General features: G+C 41.3%; 3 protein-coding genes across 6 annotated transcripts in view; 2 read left to right on the forward strand and 1 right to left on the reverse strand.

Annotated features, from left to right (window-relative positions):
• ltap1 (lipid transport auxiliary protein 1) overlaps window positions 1-16382 on the reverse strand; it is a 25342-nt gene continuing 8960 nt past the window's right edge. Inside the window, exons 1-7 of one of the 2 annotated variants that reach the window (XM_088307630.1) lie at window positions 4522-4990; window positions 2892-2993; window positions 2712-2808; window positions 2440-2493; window positions 1913-2079; window positions 1092-1150; window positions 1-1008 (exon numbers count right to left, since the gene is read on the reverse strand). In XM_088307630.1, coding sequence (XP_088163756.1) covers window positions 786-1008; window positions 1092-1150; window positions 1913-2079; window positions 2440-2493; window positions 2712-2808; window positions 2892-2993; window positions 4522-4584 — 765 coding nt within the window. In that variant the 5' untranslated portion in view covers window positions 4585-4990 and the 3' untranslated portion in view covers window positions 1-785. Of the gene's footprint in view, window positions 1009-1091; window positions 1151-1912; window positions 2080-2439; window positions 2494-2711; window positions 2809-2891; window positions 2994-4521; window positions 4991-16382 lie in introns of those variants that run through there. The other variant, XM_088307628.1, reaches the window with a different exon arrangement.
• LOC148328962 (uncharacterized) lies at window positions 5086-14219 on the forward strand. 3 transcript variants are annotated; one of them, XM_088306323.1, is made up of 8 exons: window positions 7289-7333; window positions 7387-7494; window positions 8247-10945; window positions 11014-11209; window positions 11738-11830; window positions 11910-12156; window positions 13584-13694; window positions 13761-14219. In XM_088306323.1, the coding sequence occupies exons 3-8, from the start codon at window positions 8538-8540 to the stop codon at window positions 13922-13924; spliced, it is 3219 nt and encodes a 1072-aa protein (XP_088162449.1). In that variant the 5' UTR covers window positions 7289-7333; window positions 7387-7494; window positions 8247-8537; the 3' UTR covers window positions 13925-14219. The 3 variants fall into 3 exon arrangements, with proteins under 3 accessions (XP_088162448.1, XP_088162450.1, XP_088162449.1); XM_088306322.1 differs by lacking the exons at window positions 7289-7333; window positions 7387-7494 and adding an exon at window positions 5086-5381; XM_088306324.1 differs by lacking the exons at window positions 7289-7333; window positions 7387-7494 and adding an exon at window positions 5086-5307.
• The window catches only part of aqp10a (aquaporin 10a), a 5494-nt gene continuing 4605 nt past the window's right edge, over window positions 15494-16382 (forward strand). The window contains exon 1 of the mRNA XM_088306325.1: window positions 15494-15919. Coding sequence (XP_088162451.1) covers window positions 15836-15919 — 84 coding nt within the window. The 5' untranslated portion in view covers window positions 15494-15835. The remainder of the gene's footprint in view (window positions 15920-16382) is intronic.

Raw genomic sequence — 16382 nt, forward strand, 5'->3', positions numbered from 1 at the left:
AACAATGAAGTTCACAGTTTTAATTAGAAAATGAAATTACAATGTAATCATTCAGACGTTACAGTAGCTTTTCTGGGATCAACCTCAGAAACAAATGTCTGAAAATCACATTACATTCAGATTAATACACTGGAATCAAACATAATTGCACTGAAATCATGTAGTGAAAAAAAAAGATTAAAATTAACGAATGGCTTCTGTGAATCAGAATTTCTAGGCTTAGAAATACTGAAATGCAAAAATAAGTGCATGCATTCCACTAAATGTGATGTAACACGGGTAGCGATCATGCCATCATTAAAGCGTATGTACATACAGTAGCCATTTTTTTGTGCAATAAATACTGATTGTCTTATCTCTCCCACATAGCGTCATAGCCCCAATTTTGGTCAAGTCAACTCCATGAATACCTAACCAGACCTGATGCTTGCAATTAATTACAAGGCAAAAGCTGTGAGTCTTTAGTCTCCTTCTAAAGATCACAACTTTTTTTCTCCCCCAAAAAAAAATACAACTTAGAATTAGTTTTCGATTCGAAACAAAGTTATCAGTGTAACGTAATGACCCCCCCCTCCCAAAAAAAAGGCATCATTTGAACACTTTTGGCATTTAACGGCACATGTTAGTCACAATTAATCAACATTTGGCATGTGAAGGAGTCTTTAGAAAAAAAAATCCTCCATAAGTGATCCCTTGACATCAAATGTTTGAGAGCCCCTGCGACAGAAAACGGACGTCTGATGTAACCATTAAAAACAGCCTGAAGGTGGCGCCATCAACGCATCTCACAATGTGCTGTCCAGTGTGTTGTACTTGTCCTTAAAGTTCTTGAGCTCTAACAGATTCCTGGTCCGCTTGATGCGCTGCTGTGCCGCCGACGTGAGATGGGCCCGCGACGAAGGGGAGGAGCTTATGGGCTTAGCGGTGGCGGTCAAGTTCTTAGCAGCGGTCTGGTGGTGCTGGCTTGCCGTGCTGTTATTGCTACTACTTCTGCTCTGACTCTTGACGCTGAAACCACAAGCAGGAGAAAGCGATCACTCCGGGCTCATAATTAAAATTCCGCGCTGGGATTAGCGTCGCTGTTTACTCACACACAGGCCAGTTCAGTTAGAGCCTCCTGGTATTTACTGAGCTCTGCTTCACCAAAAGCCTGCAGACATTGGTCATACGGCATATTAAAACAAATGCACGATGAATGACTGAACAAGCTGGCACAGGGACAAAAATGTTAGTCTATTTAAAGACGTGCCTGTGTTTGCAGATGAAACTCAAAGCAGGTTACACACATGCTGACAACTGGGGCACATTTGACAATATTGTCTTCGTTGCCAACCAAGTTGGCAACAGCCCATTCCGCCGAAAGATTATCTTCACCAATTATTCGGCGGTGTGGGGTGCGGTACGAGTGATTTCTCTTCAAACATCCAGGACAACAATCATAAATGTTAAACCTTGTTTAATGTGTCTGATGGCAACTGTGGCTCTCCTTTCGCAGATGTGAGGGCATTACATTAAGTATGGAGTAAAAAGCCCCCAAAAAACAATTGCTTCAGAAAAATTTAAAAGTTCATTATGAGTGTAGAGTAAACGCTCCTCCATCTGTGGTTCTAGGTAAGAAGCCCGGTAATTTCTTTTTTTTTTTTTTGACCGGGTATTACACAATTTAGTTTTTTATTTTGTGATATACTTCCACTTTTGACCACTGGGTGGCGGTATATGACTGTTTAACACTAGGTACATTTTGAAGAAGAGAAAAGTGTTTGAAAATGCGCCTCGTTTTTTTGCTGAACAGATTATTGAATGTCTCCATCCTCTATCATCAATTTTTGTGTGTGTTGTCTTGAACGTAAGACCTTGAAGCTTTTAGTGTACCCTGATTCATACATAGTAGGAGCGAGACAAAAGGTCTGACCTGGTCCCCGTGGCGTGCTTTATTGTAGCCATCCAGCACTGTGTCAATCAGACCCCTCTGGCCATCTCGGAAGAGGCAATGTGAATTTTTTAGCTGCAGAAGCCAAGTTCTGAATCGTTTTCCCGTCACAGCGCTGGAGGATCCGCCCAGCTCACAAAAAGGGAAATCTGCACACATAATGGTACATTAACAGATTGTTAAAGCGGTGCCTTCTAACACGGAAAAAATCTTTGCTAATTAAAGCAGAAGAGACCCAAGAAAAAAAATGGCGATTTATTTAGCGTATTTTCTGAACTACAAATCGCCCCTACCGGTGAAAGAAAAATCCACAAAAAGGCTGCACCGTTGTTGTATTAGCCGCATGGAAAAAAGTTTTTTAAAAAAGTAGCGGCTTATAGTCTGGCAAATACTGTATTTGTAAAAAAAAAAAAAATTAATATAAAAAAAATAAAAACAGCAAGTAGTACATAACCCCCACCCCCCTTCCCCTATCCGTAAATATGTGAGGGAAAAATATATTTAGTGACCTGTGTCTCTGATGGCGTCCAGAGCTCTCATCCTGTACTGGTACTCACAGCCACCTGCAAAAACGTGCACGTCCACACAGAAACTCACCAGTGCTGCCAACTCATTTTCAAGAAGTCTGGGTAAAACTGGATTGACTGTGCAATTATTTTGATTAGATGAGAGACACACCTGGAATGTAGAATATCTGAATGTCTATACATTACTAATGTAGCATGTTTATGCCAGATTGTAAATGATGATATGCATATGTGTGTTGATGTGATGAACGAACCAGACTTTAGCCGCTCATCCTCTTTAGACAGCAGACGAGGCTCAAAGTGGATTTTCTGGACTTGGCACAGTTTGGTTTCGATTTCTTGCCTGAGTTCCTTCAACAGAAACACAAAATACAATCCAGGAGCGGCACCACTAAGTGACCATCACTTAGTTTGAGTTTGAACGGGGATGTTACCTTTGGAGCGTTGTGACCAATGGGAACGTGTGGTCCACGTCGAGATTTCATGGCGAGTCGCATAATTTGCCTTTTCACAAAGATGAACAGCAAGACAAAGACCTAAAAGAAAAACACAATAATGCCATCAGCTTGATAGAAATCGCAATCTCAACAAATTGGATATTTTCAGATTGAAAATGATTTAAACGCCTGAATTTAAAATTTTGTAATTCCACTAATATATGAATAAATGATAGACGCAATATGATTGTATGTTCGGTAACTGCAATTATGTTCCTACGTGACACGTCACATGTGAGATTGAACATTGTGTCCGTAAAAATGTGCTACTGCTGCCCCTTTAAATTAAACTGCTGAACATTAAAATGTTAATCTAGCAAGGATCGTGTTTGTTTTGACAAAAGGAACTGTTTCAATTATCTTAAAAGAAAATATATTTTTTGTATTTGTGTTCATGATGATGCAAGTGAAAAAAAGTTAAATAAAGCGAAACCCACAAGCGCAAAAAACAAAGAGGCAAACTTGCTTTGAATGTCAGCAATTTGGTTTTAAAAAAAAAAAAAAAAAAAAAAAAAATCAGAAATATTTTTTTTCTATTCTTTTTTTAAGACCATGTTTCCTAAACCTAATTAAATATTAGCATTTGTTTTCACCTTAAAAAAAATAAAAAAGTCCAGAAATTGAAATCACATTTGCGTTATCACATAAACATTGCTGGTAAGAAATGAACACTTTATAACATGCTACAATTTATAAGAAATATCTTTTCATCCTTGCCAAACAAGTGTGGTAAGTTCAGTTCTGAGTTGACCTTTGAGGGCCTTTGAATGCCACGTAGAGTAAGAGGAAAATATGTCAAAACTCAAATCATTTCAAGGAACACATGGCGCCCTCCATGTTTTCTTTAGCTTCTAAAAAATGCACTTTTCTTTTTCTTAATAATATAGGACCAATGTAAAAAAGCAAAAAAATCCAGCCTTTAATTCAAGTTAATTTATTCATTGGGGGGAAAAAAGGGTGCCAGCCGAAACTGTCAGCGAGGTAAGAGTTTTTTGCTTTCACCAGAAAAAAAACTTTTTGTCTGAAAAAAAGAAAACTGAAACCCCATTCAACTATAACGTTTCAAAAGATGGGAGAATACAGAAAGAGATATCTTCAACCATTCATCTTTGCACAATCTCTCAAAATCATCCAGCTACATTGGTGCTTTCCTCTGCACGCTCAAGTTTTCAAAGGGGTTGAGGTCTGGGGACTGACATGGCCATCAGAGGAGCTGGATTGTTTGTTGAACCATATCTATAATTTTCAGTATGAGAGCATTCTACTGAAATTAAAATTGTATTCATTTAAAGGCTTTTAACACATCTTATCCTGGCACTGTATCACGCTCGTGTCAGCATATCGTAGCAATTCCCCCACTAGGCTATGTTCCAATTAACACGGAATTGACAATTACAAAAATGTGTGTTGTTTTGTATTGGTTAGTCCTAGAAATGTAGAAAACGATGTCTGGTGCATCGTACCAAGAAGTGCCATTTGCAGCCGTGCAGACTGTCACGGGATAATCATGACTCAGCGATTATTAAGGAACGACTGAATAAATGTACTTGGAATAAGCCTGACTTACCAGACTACCAAAGGCCATGACGAGCACCACGTTGACGCTCGACAGAGGAGAATCACTTCGCATTTTACACTTTGCCTTTCACTCAAAACGACGACGAAAAAAACGCGCTACAAAAGTTGTAAGTTTGCATAAGCGTCTCTTTATGAGTCGTCTTTCGAACACAAAGCGAGACGCTACCTTGGAGTAAAACGACGAGTTACAGGGCGCTTTCATAAAGTTAATTCTCGGCAAGATGTTAGTGTTGTTTTTGAAAAGTTACATGTCGCTGTCGAGTTTGTTGACTTCCGGGTTGCTCACGTGATGCCGGTGACGCGTAGTGAAAGTAACAAAACTTGACAAACGAATATAGGATAAAAGCGCCATAGACAACACAATTTAAAACGGAAAAGCGCTATTATTCATGTTCTTGTCACCCCATTGCTTTCGTTTTTAAAACCAAACCTTTTGACTGCATAGCCAAGCTAATCTGTCAATCATCACCGCCCCCCCACCATGCTCCCGACAATGGCGCTTTTATTGTGCGTTCATCCATGGCACGCCCAAAAAATGAGTGAAGCTCCAAAGTGTGTGGGCAACATTTGCATCCCCCCCACAGTGACACTGAGCGCCATTCTTTGTGTCCGGAACAAGGGTGCCTGTCTGTATTGGAGGCGACCGACAGACTTTCTGCGCGTAAAACCTCAAAGGCCTCTTGGTCATTGATTGATTTCAGTGTCTTGAGACATGGCCTTGCTGCAATGAGATCAATGTTGGCTGACTTTGACACTAATCAGTCTCACAATATAGGTGCGTGCAAACCAGTCCGTCTGCGCTCAGTGTCCATGCAAAGGTAACAATATGACAAACAGCCAAGCACCAACGTAAGTAGAACAGTGCAGTTCTCAGTCGTCCCTAAAGATTTACTTAAAAAAAAAATGATAATTGAGTGGGATGATTTGACTTCATTCAGTAATGGGAAGAAGCCTTCTTAATCAAAAGTTTTACGCATCTGTATTTGAGTATTTTTCTGACAACATTTGAAAAATTTGTAGCTACTTTCTATTCCTTACTTTTGTCAAAAAGGACAAAAGCTCGGGTTGCAGAGCTGCTGTAGAAACGGAACGGAACTATAGTATAAAACAAGGGCATGTAATCCTCTATGAGCCTTCTCATCCACTGTATTATTCAAAGCCTGCAGTAGAAACTGAAATGACAACATAACGGTCCATAAAAACCTCAAGCAATGATCCTGCATTTTTTTGACTGACACCAATGTTAATGTTAGAAATACAGTACACAAGATAGCGTGTCTTTGATGCCTGCATTCTAACACTAACTTGTGTCATAAAAATGAAACTTGCCACATGAGCACTCATGAGTGGCACGGTCAACAGAGGAGCGATAGACAGCTACGAGGGCTTAGTAGTGTGGGCGTTAAATAGAACTGTCGCTGCATTCTAAATTGCTGGGAAGTGGGAAAATCCAGTTTCGACCACAAAATTTTCCAGTTAAATATAAACCGAAAACCACAGCGGACGTCTTTTCTCCTATTTTTGTTTGGCAGCCTCGTACGCTTTTTGGCATAGATTTGGTCAAATGACTTTGACTGGAGCAACTTTACAACACTGATTTTTGCTCATATTTCTTATAAACAATAAATTCACATACATAAATGTCATTTTACTGCCTTTGTAGACATCCTGTATCTTTATTTTGGTGAAGTTGTTGCGCTTTGATTTTCTCCAACTCCAAAAGTAGAAACTTCCATTGAACATTTTCAAATTGGTGGTCGGAATTGTCCAACTTCCCCGTTTGCAACATAACTGTCAAGTGTATACATTAAAAAAAAAATGTGGTTATGTGAAAGTGCAGTACAGTTTGCCTGCTTCTTTTTGTTAGAAGACAAATCATTATAAAATGCATTAAAATAACTTTGTACAACAATATCATCGCATCAGTGAAGTGAAGTTGAGGGAAGCTCAATATGTAAATAGCAGTGAAACAGGAGTACAAAATGAATATCCAGCTTGCATTTCACAAGAAGAATTAATCGAATAATTGATTGCTGGTTTTAACAATCGTCAAGCAAGGAAATTTCTCTTCTATCACTATAATTACTACCATCACCGGATATGCCATTTAGTTGTCTGCAAACACTTTTGAATTAGATTATAAAAGCCTTCTAAGCCTCACAACAATGCTCCTTCTTCCACAACCTGCATCTGATCATTTCCATCTCAAGCAAACATCACAGAAAATATGAGCGCACATACGAGCCGGATCTGGCTCATGCTTTGTTGTGCACGTCAACCGAGCGGTGCACATTTCCACGCATTTTTGCTGTCTACCTGAGCCCATTGTGTTGTCTGCTCCCAATTATAGTACCTCGGTCATTATGTATTTGGACACCTGCTCACATTGCACAATTGGACTCTGGTTCGCCGGAGGTGTGTCGAAATTGAATGAGTCTAAGATTCATGGTGAGATCGGCGCTATGAAATGAGCTGACGTGTGATTCCCATGATGGATGCTTGGTGATGTTTCAAAATGTGTGTGAGTGTGTACTCACTGGGTTGTTTAAAGATCTACACATAAACTTAAACCAGGAATGTTACCCCATGAGATGAGGGAAAGAGTGAGAAAACAACAACGGAAGGGGGAGGAGAGAGAGAGAGGACAAGAAGATAGACCAGTGTGGCCGGTTTGCGTCACTGTAGACATCCCAGTGTGCAACGCTAACAGGCAGACTAAGTGAGAGAAAGAGACGAGGAGCCGATGTCATCGTCTTCACTATGAAGCCTTATCAACTCGCAGGAGTTGACTTGTGACGAAGGTAAGGCGCATGTCTGACCTGCTGGATTGGAAGAGCACAGTTGGAATGAGCAGCATTTTCTCTTATTTCCATGGCGGTCGCTGTGAGTTTGAATTAGAGCGAGCCACGTTGCCCAGGTTACCCAGATGGGAGGCTCGGGATCAAGCAGAACAGGTGTATCTGTAAGCTGACACTCGCCTGCATTAGACGGCAACACCGGGGAGACTTATGCACATATACTTCTTACAATAGCCGTCTAATAAATACAGTTATCTGATCGTAACAAGACAATTTGTCCGAGAGCTATCTCGGTTGCGCACAATCAAAGATGGGGCCACTGGTTTCCTGGTCCATCGCTGTCTTGCTCATTGTGGGCTGTATGTAAATAAATATACTTATCATTAGCCTCAATTTGATTATTTCTTTTATTTCTTCATGGTTTTGGTGAGTTGTTGACTCCCTCTAGCTGTTTCAGAATATGTGCTGCTCACAGACTGATTGTGTCACATTTCGAGATTGTTGTCCCTCAATGGATTGCAGCGGAGTGAGTTTTTCCAGTTTTTGTGTACAGGTTTCGCTGACAGTATGAGCAATGCATGTTGCTAGTGTAAACAGCTGTTACGATATGAGCGAGCGCATTGTACGTATGTGTGAATGGATTCTTTGAAGTGGTGTTTTTTTTTTTTTTTGTCCTCTTCATTTGCAAGTTAATCTCAGGCCTATATTTAATCGAGCTGTGTAATCGCGCCTTGTCCTTTCCTCCCGCTCCACCCCAGTGGCCATTCTGTACAAAGTTGTTCCTTATCCTCAACCGCTCTGTAATTTAAGTTTGACCATTGTGAGAAACCACAGCTGCCACATGTCCACATATCACAACATTCCATTTCAAACCGTTCTGAAAATGGAGATTTATTCATTTTCTTATGCTCGGCAGGCTTTGGGAACTCGTCGTTGAAACGTCGGTGGGGAACTAAGGACTTCCATGGACAGGACGACAAAAGAATGACTACTACCAGACAGACAACCTTTATTCGGATATATGAAATGGACAAAGTTTAATCCGCAGCAGTTTGCATGAATATAGAGTAGGTGGACCGAAATGAACTCAAGTTTGCTGCTCTACAGTAATTTAGAAACGTCTAAATAAATCCAGTGCAGTCATCGATTCTCTTTTTCGGGATTTGACTTTTGACAGGTGGTCATTAACTTTGTTTATGCTCTGACAATGGATGTGTTCTTGCTGCATGCGCCAGTGACTGAGTACACCAATCAGAGGACTTTGGCATGCTGCAGATCTGCCAACTCTCTCTCGGGAAGCCTCCCTCGTAGGTCTGGTGTTAGGAAGGACCGAGCTTCATCCGGAGTGGTGGTGTCCAGAGATGTGGAACGAGAGACAAAAACTGGATTTGATGGTTCGAGCAAGCGGGCCAGATCGATCGATGGCCAGGATCTCAGGGCACGAGTCATGTCAGACTATCATGCATGGACAGCGAGTGGGAAAGGTTGTCATGAAAACAAGGTTATATCAGGCAGCACTATCTTTTCCAGTCGGACTCAAAATGAGAACGTGGACAAGAAAACCACAGACTTTGGCATCGACAGAGGTCGAAACTATAACCCTGCATCGGAGAGTCGGACTGGGACTGGAGGAGAATGGAGGCGGAATCAGCCGAGTAGAAGTCGGAGCGTCGACTGGAAGTCAGGGGCAACTAGTCCTGAACGGGATGTACGGCGATCCAACATAGCTGCATTGCTATATGATGAACACAAAGTGAGTGGGAGGCATACTGAAGGCTCGAGAGGCAGGGTCACAACTTCCCGTGGGACCTACATCTCTGCAGGTGTTTCTCCAATTAGCAACAGTTCAAAAAGTTCTTCGGCCCAAACTTTGGAAACAGTGAACAGGGGTAACTCTTGCCCTTCAAGACTAAAGTCGGCCCCAGAACCCATCATTGACTCCAGAGAGACTGCTTCTTATGGGAGTAAAAGAGGCCAGAGTATACTGGAACGTATTGAGAAGCTCTATGGCCCATCCAAAACAGACGATTTCAGCAAAGTTAGGGATTTCTCTTCCCTAGAAAGAAACTGGGTTTATGGTAGGGGTGAAGCTAAAGTGCACCATCGCTCAGTTGTCAACATTTTGCCAAGCTCTTGTGACGTGGAATCACGAGACTTCTCCAGGTTTGGCTCTGTTGGAGAAGGAAGCTACCAAAGTGCACTTTCTGACACCAAGACTGCATGCTCTAATACTTCACCCTGTCCAAGGACCCGGGCAAGATTACCAGAGGGACAATGGGAGGATCGGATCTATGGGAGGTATTCTGACCATGGTGGAGTTAGCGCAGGTATAGGGTCCATTGAGACCATGTCTCTGGACCGAGCAAGAAGCAGGAACACTAGAGCTAGTCGGATTAGATCAGACAGGGCTGCACAGTTAAAGACATCATCAGAGAAGCCATCTTTTTTTGGATTATCTGAGACTAACAGGATAATTGGGACGCAGTGGGAAAAAATAATGCTGGATAAGGAAAAGACGAGAGCAGAGCTTGAGTTAAAGGTTTATGAAGATGTGTTTGACCCACATCTGAACATCAGAGTAAACTCTGCAGGATGGAGGGCACACCCAGAGAACCACTCCCCTTCAGTCAATGTAAGAACCAAGATAAATCAGTTTGAGGCTCTGACACAGAAATCCCAGGGTCAGAACATGATGACGCGAAGGGCCTTTTCGGTGCCCACAAGACTCGACACTGCCCACGATGGCTTGAAGAGTGAGTCGAAAAAAACAAGCGGTATTCTAGGTGACAAGTCTTTGGGCCTGAGAGAGTTAGGAGAGACAGATAGAAAAGTTGAGGCAAAAGTTGGTCAACTGAAAAGTCAGACAAAACGGTCTTTATCAGTGGACGAGATTGGACAAAGGTGCGTGGGTGATTTGACAAAGAAGGAAGGGACGGATATGGATCGTATTTACAAATGCACAGACGATGTCAGTAACTATTCTAGGTTGAAGCATACAGTAGAATCACACCTCAAAGAAATTGCTGTGCATCCGAGGAACTTGTACATAGATGAACCAGACTCTTGTAAAGTCTCATGGGATAAGGACCGGAGAACTATCAATTCTGAGTCATCCATGTTCCTGTGCTCCAGTGACCCTGAGCCATGCCCGTATGCTGAGCTGTCAGGGATAAGGAAAGCAAAACCTTCCGTGATTATTTTAGCAGTTACTGATGATGACAAGACTCCAACCAACACTCCAAATCACTCACCGTCTAGCTCTCCGATCCCACTGCCAAACAGTAGCCCTCCACTTACCCTGACTGAAAACACAAAAGCAGTCAACACCGCCGAACGAGACCTTCCAACCCCTATGCAACCTGTTGCCACCTCTTCCCACAAAGAGTTCTTTCCAGATATTACTGACAGTGACTCAAAAGGGAAGAAACATGTGTTGGACTTGGATTCTTGGGTTGCTGGCTGGAATTCCTGGAAAGAGGGTGTAGCTTTGGATGATGATGACGATGATGACACACAGAAGGATGATGATTCTTACTATGATTCAGACTCTGGGGAGTCCTCAGTAACCATCACCAGCAACATGAGCCTGTCAGATCGCAGGAGCTTCTCTCTCAGGTATGTACCCTAAAAATAAGAATTTAATCAGTTATCATTTCCTGACTCGACTACCCTCGCCCCTGCAGCCTGGCAGAATTGTGTCACTTCACTGGAGCTGACTCCGAGCCAGAGAATGACATTGACGAGAGCCCAGCGACGGGCAGGAGGTCGGCTTCACTGAGCTCTGAAGTGTCTGCGCTGTCATATGTGTCTGTGCTGCCCAGCGAGGAGCTTGACAAGCTGCTGGAGGATGTCAGAAGTCTGGGGGACAGCAATCTGCAGGTGCACATGTTCAGAATTTATACATTTCCTATTTCAGCTAACTTTTTTATACTACTTATCCGGTTTAGGGTCATAGAGCTAGAGAGCCTTCCCCAACTGGCTCAGCACTGCCGATGAAAATTGGCCTTTTGACAGCATTTTCTTGTGTTTCTGTGTGAAATTGGGCAGTTTAAGTTGACCTGGGAATTTGTCAGCTTCCAAAGTGGTATTAGAGCAGAACGATGGCTGTGTGGCAATTCTGCGATGCCCGCAGGGGGTTATGAAGTATAACTCATGGTGCCTCCGTCGGGCTGGAGGCTGTGAGACCTGGCTAAGTGCCGTGGCCCCGAGTAGCACGGCTGGCGCTCCAGCAAGGGTGGGCAATCATTAGTAAAGGAGGCCCAGCATTTCGACGTGACACCAGTCCAGTCCCGGTGCTTGAGACTTTGGACTTGGGTATTTGAAGCTTACCAAAAATCAAGATTGCTCCTCTAATGTTTATTCTTAACGCTGTCAATATTACTGATCTAACATCTATTCTTAACGCAGGATGATGTGCATGTGGTTGTCCTCCACAAAGAGGTGGCTGTTGGTCTGGGCTTCAGTATAGCGGGAGGCATTGACCAGAACAAACCAGTCATTGTGAGTCAAATACATTTTTCATTCAAACGCCTTTCTGTTGATTGTGTCTCGATTTATTTTCATCATGTCTACTTCTCAGGTCCACAAGGTTTTCCCCATCGGTGTGGCAGCTCAAGAAGGCTCCATCAGAGAAGGCGACCAGGTCTTATCCATTAACGGCACCGCCCTGGGAAGCCACACGCACTGGGAAGCTCTGAGGGTCCTGAGACGTGCCAAGACTCGAGAGATGGGAGTGGTGGTACTGAGGAGGGGCGACGTTAGGGGCATCTCGAAGGGGATCGAGGGTCAGACTGAGGAACCAGCGCCGGCTCAGACTTCAGAGACTGGTTCAAATCATTATACAGTGGATATAAAGTCTACACGTCCGTCTTCAAATGCTAGGTTTTGTGATAGAAAAAATAAGACCGAGATAAATCATTTGCACTATTAATGTCACTATTTTTAAAGTTAATGTTGAAAAAAAATAATCTCTATTTTTCTGAAGGGAAGTCAAAATGTACAACACCGATAACGTGGTTGCACACCATCTTACAACTGGGGATGTTTGTGTTCAGAATTTACCAATCACATTCAAATTCATGTTAAATAAGAGTTAGCACACACTTGCTGCCATTTAAAATGCTTCTGATTAACCCAAATAAAGCTCAGCTGTTCTAGTATGCTTTTTCTGACATTTTTGAAGTTGCATCTTACAGCAGTCCATGGTGCGTTTCCTCGGCGTCAAAGGGATCTCGTTGCGCCTCACTGGGTGGCGGCATGGCTCAGTGGTGGAATGGTTATCATGTGGGTTTGACCATGTCGAAAAGTCCTTGATACTGACGTCCCAGTTGCTCCTGATGCTGCATCATCAGTAGGTGAATGCGTCAGTGTGAAGTGCTTTGAATTTGAATGCATTAATAGTTGGAAAAAACCGCAGACCATATACCGTTGGAAAGTTATGCAGGAAAAGGGTACAAAAGAGATAAGGCTTTAAATAGACCATGGGACACAGTAAAGATGGTCAGTATCCAGTCGAAGAAAAATAGCACAGCAGTGACACTACCAAGAACTGGACGTTCCTCCCAAATTGTTGCAAAGACGAGAAGAAAACTGGTCAGGGGGGCCGACAGCAACAATGAAGAAGCGGCAGGAATTTGTGGCAAGTACTGGGTGTTTAGAACATGCGACAACAATCGCCTTTCGTCTTCAGTCTGGGCTATGGGCTTGGATGGCAAGCTTATCTTACAAAGAAAAAACATCAGAGCCTGTCAACATTTGGCCAGAAAAAAAGACAACCTTTAAATCAGACGAGCGCATGTAAGAAATGTGTAATAATTCGATGAAACCAAAAAGTTGGACTTTGTGGCCGCATCTTGCTCTGGTGTTATTTTTCTTCAGCTGGAATTATTAACGGTTCCAAATATCAATCAATGTTAGCACGAAGCCTTTAGGCTTCCGCTAAGCAAACAGCTGAACTTTATTGGGTTTAGCAGAGGCACTTTAAATGGTGGCAGGTGTGTGCGAGTTCTCATTTAATGAGTTGTATGGTAGTGGTTAATTTGATGTGGTTTATTTTTACCTTCCCCTTGTGAAAAGATGTTTGTGTTTTTTTCTTCAAAATTGAGTGCTACTGTTTAGGGGTCACATTAATGTCGTTGAAAGTTTTGAAAGGATTATAAAAACCTGGTAATTCAACACGGATTTGTAGACTTAATATCTTCATGTTGTAATTTTAAGTGAGATCACTGTTGTTTATTGAGTTTGATTTTGTCAGGTCAGTGTATGCGCGTGCATCTGGAGAAGAAAAGCAGAGATCTGGGCTTTAGTCTGGAGGGAGGCTACGGTCTGGGGGACAAACCCCTCACCATTAAGAAGATCTTCCAAGGTGCGTAGTCTACAACCTCAAATTTACTCCAAATTGTTCATTTAATTGACTTCTTCTCCTCAACAGGCGGCCCAGTGGACAAGATTAGCCCCGGTGACGAGGTGATGGAGATCGAAGGCGTAAGCATGTTGGGGATGAGGCGTCTGGAAGCCTGGGCTTTGATCCGAGGACTTCCATCCGGGCCAGTGAATGTGGTAATACGCCGGCCCCGTAAAACATCCGAGCCATAAGGATTACCGAAGCAAATCTGATATGGACCGCTTGATGGACTTTTCTGGAAAAATGCCATTTCTAACACAACTTACACCACAATTATCCTTATATTCCTCCAAAGTCTTAACAGAACACAACAAGCACACCTGTTTGTAAAGGTGTGAATTTGACTTCCATATTTGGAGGTGTTTAACACATGCATCTACCTCAAGGCCACATGGCACGTGTATGTGAAGGATTGTATCATATACTGTGAACAGATGCTAACAGCATTTTTAGTTTAGATTGCTTTTTAATAAAGCCTAACCCAAATAGACGCCTTACTTTTTTCATCCTGCAGATGGCGGTAGAGTCGTGAATTTTCATAGTGTGTTAGTTTTGTACAAGTGTTTTAATAAAACAGGGGTGAAAGAAATACACTACACACACACACGCACACGCACACACACACACACACACAGTACATAAATATAACATTTCAAATCTTTCCAAGAATGTTACCAACAAGCAGTACATGCAACATATGTGATAAGATAACACAATCACTTAATCAGTCAACAATAAACGATGGCAATCAGCAATCTGGTCGATAATTCTTTGGTTTTGTTGATATCTTATCCGGTGCGTTTCATTCAAATTTGTTATTTTTTTGCTTCAGCTGTTTTCAATATCAGCAACATCACGCTACAAGCAGTAATTAAAGGCCTTGCGCAATTCTTTTGGGAATCCAGATTTCACTGAGATACACTATCGTAACATCCACAACCGTAATAGTGAGATATGGGAATTAAACAAAATAATAAAAAAGTCATTCATCACAGGCCTGATTTAGACCCTCATGGTGTTTTCTACCTTTAGCTCAGAGTTCAAAACAACTAGGTTATGTTTTTGTTTGTTTTTTTAGCACAGTTCCGCACAAAATAAACACACAGCCAATTTCCACGAAACCTTGTGGAGAGCTTTGGCTTGGGCCAAATTTCAACTTAATTCATCTGAATGACTACATTCCGAGATATGAAGCATCCAGAAGAGCATATTCACGTTTTTATTTGTATTATGAGGAGTAAGTAGTCATAGTAATTAAGGACAATACTAGTCAATATTGAAATTGTTAAGAAGATTTTTTACTTATTGACAGGTTTGCACATATTTAGCACTTCAAATTTTTAAAACTTCAATTGTATGGTTAATTAATCTATTTATTATTAATAGTAGTGCCAGTGCATTTGTTTTTCTGTTTAAATTTTCAAAAATTGTATTGCAATAAAATGTCATGACATTATGATTATTATAATTATGTACTATATAGCAAAGAAACACTGATGTCAAAATCTTTTTATGATGATTGCTATTAGTTATGGTTTGGGAGAATATATATATATATATATATATATATATATATATATATATATATATATATATATATATATATATATATATATATATATATATATATATATATATATATATATATATATATATATATTTAGTAATTAGATGATAGTTAGTATATTAATAAATAATTCGCATGTATTGCATATAAAAGTTACATCTAAACGGTAAATATAACTGAACTGTACTGGCAGTGATTCTTTCATGTACCACTAGAGGGAGACTGATACAATTACCACACTTTGAGAGTCAACAACATTTAGGATTGTTGTTTTAATAACTCATCACAATCATCATAATGGCTATAAAAGGTAGTTGGTGGTCTGTGTCCAAGCAAAATCTGTCCTCCTATTTTATGACTTTCTCCATGTTGATGCCGTCAGCGACCAATGTTGCAAATGAGTGCGCTGTGACGAGCTGGTAAATGATTGCTAGTGTTGGAGGAGCTGGGCTGAAAAAGGGACGAAGAGGCCAGTTGGACAAGGAGATGCTGCTTGTGGAAGTGGCGCCTGCTGACGTCCAAGCACTTTGCAGTCATGTTGAAGCGACGCGTCTTCCGGGTGACAAATGCGCTACTGAGAGAGTGCATGGCTGAGTTTTTGGGCACCTTTGTCTTGTTGGTGAGTAATATGCTGATCGTCTCAACTGGATTAAAAAAAAAAAATAACTGCTATGATACTCACAAAGGCGTTGTACCCTTGACAGTGATGTATATTCTTTCAGTCTGACCCGAGCATTGGGATGACAACAGAGAAATCTTATTGGACGATTCAGTCAGTCCTTTGCGGCAATGCGATGTCACCATTTCCACAACATTGCTTTATGACTATGATACAGTTTATTTCAATAAAAATAAATAATTCAGTATGCAAACTAATGATAGGACGTTAAGAGTTTTCCCCCTACACTACTTGCACATCTACTGGAGGTAGGACACAGTAAATATTAAAAGTAAAAAAAAATACTCTACAAATATTTTTTTTTACTAAAATAACAATTCTTCATGTTGCAGATATGAAAAAGAAAATAAAAGTAGAGGGTCAAATTGACCCGTTTGATATTTTGCATCAAAACTATTCGGGG

Source organism: Idiotropiscis lumnitzeri, chromosome 10 (assembly GCF_059441095.1).
Source record: "Idiotropiscis lumnitzeri isolate Australia: NSW breed Sydney's pygmy pipehorse chromosome 10, RoL_Ilum_1.0, whole genome shotgun sequence".
In the NCBI taxonomy this organism is placed as follows: domain Eukaryota; kingdom Metazoa; phylum Chordata; class Actinopteri; order Syngnathiformes; family Syngnathidae; genus Idiotropiscis; species Idiotropiscis lumnitzeri.

What these genes read in the sequence shown, in the direction of transcription:
- LOC148328962 (XM_088306322.1), top strand. Translation starts at nt 8,538, where the DNA reads ATGGATGTGTTCTTGCTGCATGCGCCAGTGACTGAGTACACCAATCAG. An exon ending in CGCAGGAGCTTCTCTCTCAG is followed by an intron (nt 10,946 to 11,013) that starts GTATGTACCCTA and finishes TCGCCCCTGCAG; the next exon opens with CCTGGCAGAATTGTGTCACT. An exon ending in ACCAGAACAAACCAGTCATT is followed by an intron (nt 11,831 to 11,909) that starts GTGAGTCAAATA and finishes TCTACTTCTCAG; the next exon opens with GTCCACAAGGTTTTCCCCAT.